Source organism: Fringilla coelebs (genome assembly GCF_963513975.1).
Source record: "Fringilla coelebs genome assembly, chromosome: 2".
NCBI lineage: Eukaryota > Metazoa > Chordata > Aves > Passeriformes > Fringillidae > Fringilla > Fringilla coelebs.
This window is the reverse complement of record NC_140029.1, coordinates 86,695,071-86,704,016: the sequence shown is the minus strand read 5'-3', so window position 1 is coordinate 86,704,016 and position 8,946 is coordinate 86,695,071. Positions and strand designations below refer to the sequence as shown.

Below are 8,946 nucleotides of genomic sequence, written 5' to 3'. Positions count from 1 at the left end.
TCCAAGACAGAAAATATAGCCCTGAGTACAAGAAACCTGAAGGGATGCTAGAACATTCTTCCATGATCCCAAAAAGCTGGAGCAGTGCCTCTTGCTAGATAACACTGCTGTAAACACAGCAGCACAGGGACCCTCTCCAGCCTTCCCCACCAGCCCTTAATTGACCCGGGCTTTGATCAGAAACAGCGATGGAGACATCTTCAGTATTTTCCTCTCCCATCTCCAAAGAGGTTTTCACTGAACAGAAAGCACAGAAAACTGCTCAGCATATCCCCTTGGCTATTAGCTCCCAGCATATGCTTGACACATGCATCAGATTTGGCAATTTACAACCAGGGAGAAAGCTGGACAAGCAACCAGATCAGGGATCAGCAACCTTTGCACGGTTTTCCAAACTACTTTTTTTTTTTTTAAACCAGAGCAGGGGTGGCACCTGCTTATGAGCAAAGTCTTGCTGTGGCAAGAGTGCAGCTCCTGTTTTAGGCAGAACTGTATAGGAACTGAAGGTCCCTCTTGAAATGTCCTCTAGACTTGCTACAAGACACTGAAGCACATCCACACCAGCAGGTTTGTGCTCTGGGGATTAGAGACAGAGGCAGAGAATCTCTGCCACCGACTTTGTGCACTTGGACCTCACATGTGAAGAAAGTTACCTGTCTAAATGAAGGGCATTAGAAAGCCTCCAGCAGTGCTTAGGCTTGAGAGCCTTGCCATTAATTATAGTTCATATGTTTGTTCATCCATTCTTTCTTTTTTATCTCTGTGGAGAGCAAAGCAACTCTCAACATTTAGGGGAAAGAGCATGTTTTAAACCTGGAAGAATGAATTCCACTGACAGGCAGGACCAGAGAAAGGATCTAGTTATACATTTTATGAGACTTGACATGTGAAACCTTTGAGAAAATAATTTTGCACCAATTAAATTTACGTGGAGGACCAGGCTGGCCATGGAGATATCTCTTGACTCCTTTCAAAGTAGAACATTTATACAAAATTTTGTGCAATCTTTCAGCTATGAAAATTGAAAACCAGAACAAGAATAAAGGTGAATTTACTTTGATTTATTGAATGAAACACAAACAGTTGTGATCTCTAAGAAGCAAATTTCGCACAGTGTTTTGCTTTTTTGCCTTTGTTTTTCTCTCTTTTTTTTTTTTTTTTTTTTTTTTTGATGTCCTGTGTAACAATTGTGCTCTTTGAATTATTAAAAGAAAATCTAGTATTAAAGTGTGCTGTGTGGGTCTGACCTAGGAGATTTGTCACAAGGTACTGCTAGAGCAAAGGCTGAAAGGGGGCAGCTGTTTCATTAGCCAGAGTGTTCTCTTAGGCTCTGTTAAGTAGGACAGGGATTCTCAAGGATTTCAGACTTTTCTAGCTTTGGCCAAGCACTAGGAGCCAGATCCTCAAGGAGGATAATTGCCACAGCTCTTGAGCAGAGAGCTGCAGCTGCCAAAAGGTGTGTTCACTGAGTATGTGTCCTACCCAGGCATTTCCCTGAGGAGTAGGACAGCCCATACCTGGGCTTTGCAGGAGTGCTTCTCCTTCTTCTGGAGTATGCCATGCTCTCTGCTCTCAAAAACAAGTCCTCTCCAAGCGCTGGGCTAGAGAGCCTGCTCTGTTCTGGCAACTCCTCTCTCCTTTGCCTGTTTTTGCATATACTGGTTTCACAAAGCCTTAGCATTCTGAAAACCAGTACAATTAATAAGGAAAGTAAATCAAGCAGAGAAAAAACGAAGAACTCCCCTGGTGTGAGGTAAACAAAAGCCCTGCTTCTCGGCCGTGCCCGCCTGGGGCAGAAGCGGAGCAGAACGTGCCCTGGCTGCCTCCTGGGCACCCTGGCCAGCCCAAGGCGCTGCCCCAGCCCTCGCTGCCCTTAGCCCTGCACAGGGGATGGCTGCCAGGGCAGCAGCAGAGTCTGGGCAGCCCAGGGCAGTGCTGGCTGAGCAAAGTGTGTGCATCCTGAGTGCCAGCCTGGCTGTGACAGCGCAGACCTCGGTCACGGGGTCCTGACTGTCACCCTGCCACCGGCAGAGCTCGGTGCTGGTGCCGGCAGCACCTGGAACTGCAGGATCAGGCCCAGAGTCACTCCCCACTGGTGCTTTGTGTGCAGCTTTGCAGTGCAGGTCTGCCACCACTCCTGGCGTGTTGACAGGGCTCAGACACCCGTGACAATGTTCAGGTGCCAAGCTGAGGCCAGCCTCTCCCTCTCACTCTTGTCGTCAGCTTCGGTGCTGCTCCATGCAACTTCCAGGCCTTTCAGGGGGTCACAGAGGAGCAGGGAAAGTCTGCCCACAAGCTGCTGTTCCCTGAGCTCCTTCCAGCAGGGTGGCTCCAGGATGCTGCACAGAGCTGCCTCTGTGGTGGAGCAGGGCAGGGTCACCACCATCCCTGCACAGCTGCGTGATGCGAAGCCCAGAGGGATGGTGTGGTTTTGCCCACATTCACACTAGTGGTACACAAGCTCTCAGGCCCCCCTCTAACCACTAGACAATGTTTCCTGCCTTGTTATGCTATTGATATTATTTCAGAATAATTTTGCAGGTGGGGGGGGCTGGTAGGCAGTGCAGTGGGGGGTGGTGACCAATGGGTGCTGAGCATCTTTCAGAACTGATGCCCCTTTGCATCTCAACATCTTTGCCTTCGGCTCCTGCAGCTCCAGAGACCCTTCTAACTCCTCCCTCAGCCACACCCCGATGAAAGCCAGCCGGGAGTAGATAGGGGTGAATGGGGAGGGGACGCACAGGCCAGTCCACATTTCTGTACATCAGGTCAGAGGGCTGCACAGACAGAGTCTGCAAGATAACCTGTAATCCCATCACCTGAGAAACCCTGGGAGTCATGGACAGGTAAAAGGAGTGTCTCTAGTTTCTTGCTCTCATGAGACATGAGAGTCTTTCTGTCAGAATTAACTTGCTTTCCCTCTGGTGTTGACCATCCCTTTCCCTTTCCCCATCTGACTCACTGATCTAACTCCCTGCCTGTCCTGCTCTTGCAACTTGCATCTCTGTGTCTCTGTTGTTCTTTCTCTTTGACTGTCTGCCACCTGTACTCTTTTCCCTTTCTGTCATTTCTTTCTTGTGGCTGTTCTCTGTTCCTTTCATTGTTTTTCTTTTCTAGAAACAAAGGATGATAACAGAAGGATGAACAGTCAGATGCTATCTGTCGCTTAAGCCCCTCAGTCCTCTACTTACACTGAATTAAGCTGTGAGCTTATTATGGCTAATCACTCTCCACAATTGCATCCTATGCACACACTCAGGGGGCTTCACTCTGATTTCATCAATCTTTATTTGAGGAGAAGATCTCTGTTCAGGCTGCTTCTTCAGTGGCCAGGTGTAGTCACAGCTCCTGTGTCCTTGCTGCTTTCCCTTGAGCTGTGCTGTAGCCATAGGAGTTGCATGTGTACCCAGCAGTTTACACCTAGCCAGACATCTGCTCGGTTGCTCCACACAACATCTGTTCATTCATTATTCTCTTTGCACCAGCCATATTCTGAAATCCTCCCTGGGGCAAAAAAACAACCCTGGGACGGTGAACTCCAGAGGAATGGGAGAAAAAGAGCTGATGTTAATGAACATTTCTAGTTGAACAAATGTTTTCTGTGATTCAAATTGTCTTCAGTTTGTTCTGAAACTGAAAAATAATCTAAGGGATCATAATTTTATTTTTCTGTGGTTTGGGGTCATTTCTTGTTCTTCACGCTTATTTGCATCCACATGTGTCTCTGCAGGGTCAAAAACATTGAATAGAGAGAAATTAAATGACATGAGAAAAGGGGCAATTTGAAGAATCAGAAACATTTTGAAAGCAAATGGTTTTGCCCAAAACTTAAAAAAAAAACCAAAAAAAAAAAAAAAAAACCAACAAAAAAAAAAAAAAAACAAACAAAACTAGAAAAGGGAAAGGCTGTTTTCCCGTATGCTTTCGATGTGATAAAAAGCATTTTTCCATATGGGTTTTGAGGAAACATCAACACAATTGTAATTGTTTTTCACCTGGCTTATATGTATCTTCAGCAAGCAATTGCCTTGTGCACAAGGCACTGCTCTGTTTTCTGCAGTTGTGGCACACCCCAGGTAAGTGCTTTGCAAGCCTCTGACCTATCACACCTGTGCAATTTTCTGGGTAATCCTTTCTGGACAACCTGAGGATCTGTCACCACAGAACAGATCCCCTTTCCAGCATCTCTGTTACAAGGCACAGCCTTTTCCATACCCCTGCAATAACACATCTAAGGCTTAGAAACCTGTGGTGAAGCACTGGTTGATAATTTTATGGGGAGACCAATGTGTGTGTGAGTGAGTGTGTTAGGAATTTTCACAGGTGTTTATTTGCAAGTGTTTGCACAAAGGCAGGGAAATAGAGTGAATCCAAGGCGGCAGGGAGTGAGTCAGCTCCAAGAGTGAGAAAGATGATGGAGAACCTACAGTGGGTATGGGAAACAGGCACACTCCAAGAACAGCCAAAGGGGTGATGGAATGCAGTGAGATCAGCTCGTGCTCTGCTCCTGACTCAACCTGCAACACAACAGAGCAGGACTGCAACAGTGCTTACAGGACAGACCTCCAGGAACAGCCTCAGACTGTTGTTGGGCTTAATGAGATACTTAATGGGGATGCTTTACCCTCCTGAGTGTGTGCAGTCTTCTCTGTTGGACCTTCTAACAGAAGACAAGCTTGAATAGGACGTGCTTCTGCAGGAGCCTGTCAGCACAAAGCATGGCATGACAGAGTATGTGTGTGCTTCCTCTTTCTGTGTGAGCAGGACAGGTATCTGTGCACTGCAGGCTGAGGGAGACAGGGCAGGAAAGAGTCGTTTTCCTGTCTGTGGGACAACCAAAGGAGCAAGGCTGCCTGAGGGAGAATGTTGTGATGCAGGTGAGGAGCAGTAGGGAGTATCACACAACCTCAAAGCACATCACTAGGTAGCAAAAGGCAAGAGCATGTCCATGGCTGTATGAATGAGTACCTGTGATGCAGTGGCCACGTGTCAGGGTGCACAAGGGACAGAAGCTCCTGGAGGGGCCCAGAGGATGCCTGTTAGCTGGTCAATAAGTGCTCTGCAGTGCTCAAGCTTTATGGTGACATTGGCAAACAGATGAAGGGTGTATGCATGTGCCTAGACTCTCAGATTTAAATTCCTAACAAACCCAAATTCCCCTTTTCTACACTTCACTGGAGATCCTCCGGAAAACCCCTCTCAATATCTCTTAAACTTACCCCATCTTTGTGCTGAACATCAGCCTAACAGTGGGAAAAGATGACAAAGGACATGATTATTTTTAACCTATTCACTTCTGTTTTGCATTGCTGCGGGGGAGGTGAGTATCTCACCTCAATGAACCCAGCTGCCTGTGTCCCTCCACTTGGCAGTGAGGCTGTTAGAAATGGCTCATGAGTACCTTACAACCTCTCTGTGCTCCTGCTGCCTCTCCCCAGCGTGGTCCCTGGGCACGGGAGCAGGCTCATGCCAGTCTTGATGTCTGTCTTCTGTAGAAATACTACTTGTGTCTGGGGAGGTGTCAACATGCCTACCATTTATATATTCCATCAGCTACTGGATGGAATCTTTCCCTGGTCCTGCACACTTTCAATTCTGCTCTTCTTTTAGGCACTGCTTGGAAGACATTCAGTCTAGTCTTCTCTGGAGAGGTCCTAATTTGGTCTGTCCCTTGCCCCAGTGGATTTTCTGGGTTTCATATAGCAAAAATAACATCTCTTGATGGCTGAACTCCACACCCTCTCATCTTCGCAGGTCTTCTCAGATGCCTTCATCCTCCTGGTGTCCATGCTCTGGATATTTTCAGATATTTTCACACTCTGCCCAGCCATAGTTGCTGTTTGACTACTCACTATCAATTCACATACCATTTCCACTCACAAGGTCACCTGCTTCATCCCCAGAGTCATGTCTGCATCCTTTCCCTAGAACATTTCATGCAAATTACCGACACTCTTCTTGTACAGAGAGGCTTGGATGTGAAGAGGATATTTTTGGTGCTGGGCCCTCAACAGAGACATGGTAAACTACTGGCTAGATTAGTAAATGTAAATTCTCTCTTGTCTTCTCCTGCAGCATCCTCATGCAAAGGAGACTCTTCCTCTACAACTTCAGGAACCTGCGCAAGGCCAAGGGCCGGCGCGAGACCTACCTGTGCTATGTGGTGAAGCGCCGGGACAGCGCTACCTCCTGCTCCCTGGATTTTGGATACCTGCGCAACCAGGTAGGGGAGGGAACACCTTGCCAGCCTGTTCTGGAGCCTGCAGCTCCGCTTTACCTGGGGCAGCAGGGAGCAGAGGGCTGTGACAGCAGCACAGGCACACCTGGGGGCTGTGCTGGTACAGGCACATTGGGGGTCTGTGCTGGTACAGGCACACCAGGGGTCTGTGCTGGTACAGGCACACCTGGGGGCTGTGCTGGTACAGGCACACTGGGGGTCTGTGCTGGTACAGGCACACCTGGGGGCTGTGCTGGTACAGGCACACCTGGGGTCTGTGCTGGTACAGGCACACCTGGAGGCTGTGCTGGTACAGGCACGCCTGGGCACTGTGCTGGTACAGGCACACCTGGGGGCTGTGCTGGTACAGGCACACCTGGAGGCTGTGCTGGTGCACACCGTTTGAGGGATGCAGCCTCCGGGTAAAGCTGTGCTTTGTGCTACCCCCGAGTGTGTTACCAGCGAGACACCCACACTGCCTGCTGCTTTTCCAGCCTCCCTACCTTCCTGCTTTGCTCCCGCCCATCCCGTTCGCACATCCCTCCACATCCGTGCTCACCCGCGCCTCTGTAGCCCTGAAGTACTACCGTGCCTTGTCCCACTGTGTGCCGAGTCAAGAGCACTCCCCACACCTTGCTTCTGCTCCCTCACACCCCAACCACGCCAGCCCTGCCTCCCTGCCCCTCGCACACCCTGCTGACGCCTCGCCCCGGTCTCTCCCGGTTTCCCGAAGATGGGCTGCCACGTGGAGGTGCTCTTCCTGCGCTACATCGCAGCCTGGGACCTGGACCCGGGACGCTGCTACCGAATCACCTGGTTCACCTCCTGGAGCCCCTGCTACGACTGCGCCCAGCACATCGCCAGCTTCCTGCGCTCCTACCCCAACCTGAGCCTCCGCATCTTCATGGCCCGCCTCTACTTCTGCGAGGAGCGCAAGGCAGAGCCCGAGGGGCTGAGGCGCCTGCACAAGGCGGGGGCACAGATTGCCATCATGACCTTCAAAGGTGAGTTGTGCAGGCAGGAAAAGGATGATGGAGAACCAAGGGGTGTTGGGGAGACCCAGGAGAGGGGGAGAAGGTAGGGCAAGGAGCCAGAGAAGATGATGCAGAGTGTGATGGTTTAGTGATCAGTGTCCCGTTGAGCACCCGTAACTCCCCTGCACCTTGCACAGATTACTTCTACTGCTGGAACACATTTGTGGAGAACAGGGAACAGGCATTCAAAGGCTGGGAAGGGCTGCATGAAAACTCTGTCCATCTTGCCAGGAAGCTTCGACGAATCCTCTTGGTAAGAGACAATTCTTCTTCCAGTGCCTCTTCCCTCAGCTTATTCCTCTCTTCCTCACTGTAATTCCTCTCTGCTCTTGCTGCTCATCCCTGCTATCTACCATTTCATTCACTCATGTGTCTTCATCTTCCACATCCCTTATGCCTCTTCCCCCAGTTTTTTAATATCTTCTCTCCTTGTAAATTTCCCCTCTTCCACCTCTCATCCCATCTCCTGCCATTCCTTCCTCATATTCACACCTTCCTGCTCACCTGACAACTGACCTACCATTTCTGTTTTGTCCTGCAGCCGCTGTACGAAGTAGATGATTTACGAGATGCTTTTAAAATTCTGGGACTTTGAAGTGAAAGTCATCAGCAGTCAGAAGACTTCACAAACACTTGTTCCTTTATTTCCAACTCTCTCCCTTACAACAGATCTTTCTCCTCTTCCCTCCTTACATCTCTCTTCCTCCCAGCCCTGTGTCTAGAGATAAGACTATCCTTACTTTTTATCTCCAAGGAGAATTAGGCTGATCTTGTGAAGACACCTTCCCCAGGCTCACACCTTATCCACTGCTAACTGGGAATAGCCATGACTGCAGTGACATTGCCAGAGAGTGATTTGCCTCCCCTCAGTCCCTGCAGAGCTATTCCAGGTGATCCACTAAATGGAGCTCTGGGTTCAGCCTTGCCCAGGTGGGAGCAGACAGCCTGCAAAGCTGTTTGTGTGACTGTGTTCTCACTGGCACTGCACTGACCTGCACATTTCATGAAGGCTTCAGGGAGCACATTTTTTGGCTCATAGAGCTGCACTACACTCAGCTGCTCTGCGTCCTCCCCTGTGAGATGGTTTGTTTGTCCTTCTGGATGTTGGTAGGAAGTGAAAACCATCACAACTGAAGTGGTACAGCCTATGTATTAAAAGCAAAGTTGGCCAGCTGCTGGAAAGCTCAGCTGAGAGTGTTGAAGTGAGTCCTGGACAGCCCAGGTAGCTCAGCCTGAAAACCTCACATGAAGCCAGCAGGTCTCTCTAAGAGGATTGTGTGCAGAGCACCACAGTTCTCACTGTGTGGAGTGCTCTTCACCCTCTGAGCATTTCTTCCTAGACCAGATATACAATGTGCTCCCTCTCCAGCCAGCTGCCTCTGCTGGAGGCACCTTTACATTCCCAAAGTCTTCTGTTTTTCCAAGTCTTTTACTGCCCATAATATGGCCAGCAATGTCTAGTTGGTGACTGTACTGAGAGCTGGCCAGAAAAAAATTCCTGGCATATGCAAAGCTCTTTGGCCTGCAAATAGATATCTTCTGTAGGGGCAAAATTCAAACCATCCTCCTGCCTGGCAATCAGTCTGTTTCCACTAGAGGACCCCATTAGCTCCTGATCTGATGGGCACAGTCTTTACAAGCTGAAGATACAGGTTCACAGTCCATGCCTGCTCACCACCACCTTCCCACGCCCTG

The 8,946-nt window shown here is 49.4% G+C and overlaps 1 protein-coding gene across 1 annotated transcript; it reads left to right on the top strand.

Moving 5' to 3' along the window:
* Positions 1-4,473: 4,473 nt before the first annotated feature.
* Positions 4,474-7,846, top strand: AICDA (activation induced cytidine deaminase; the record flags this gene model as incomplete). Its single annotated transcript, XM_084201041.1, has 7 exons — positions 4,474-4,483; positions 4,765-4,877; positions 5,439-5,491; positions 6,076-6,223; positions 6,951-7,221; positions 7,389-7,504; positions 7,793-7,846. 7 exons carry the CDS (start codon positions 4,474-4,476, stop codon positions 7,844-7,846), a joined length of 765 nt encoding a protein of 254 aa, XP_084057167.1.
* Positions 7,847-8,946: the final 1,100 nt, after the last annotated feature.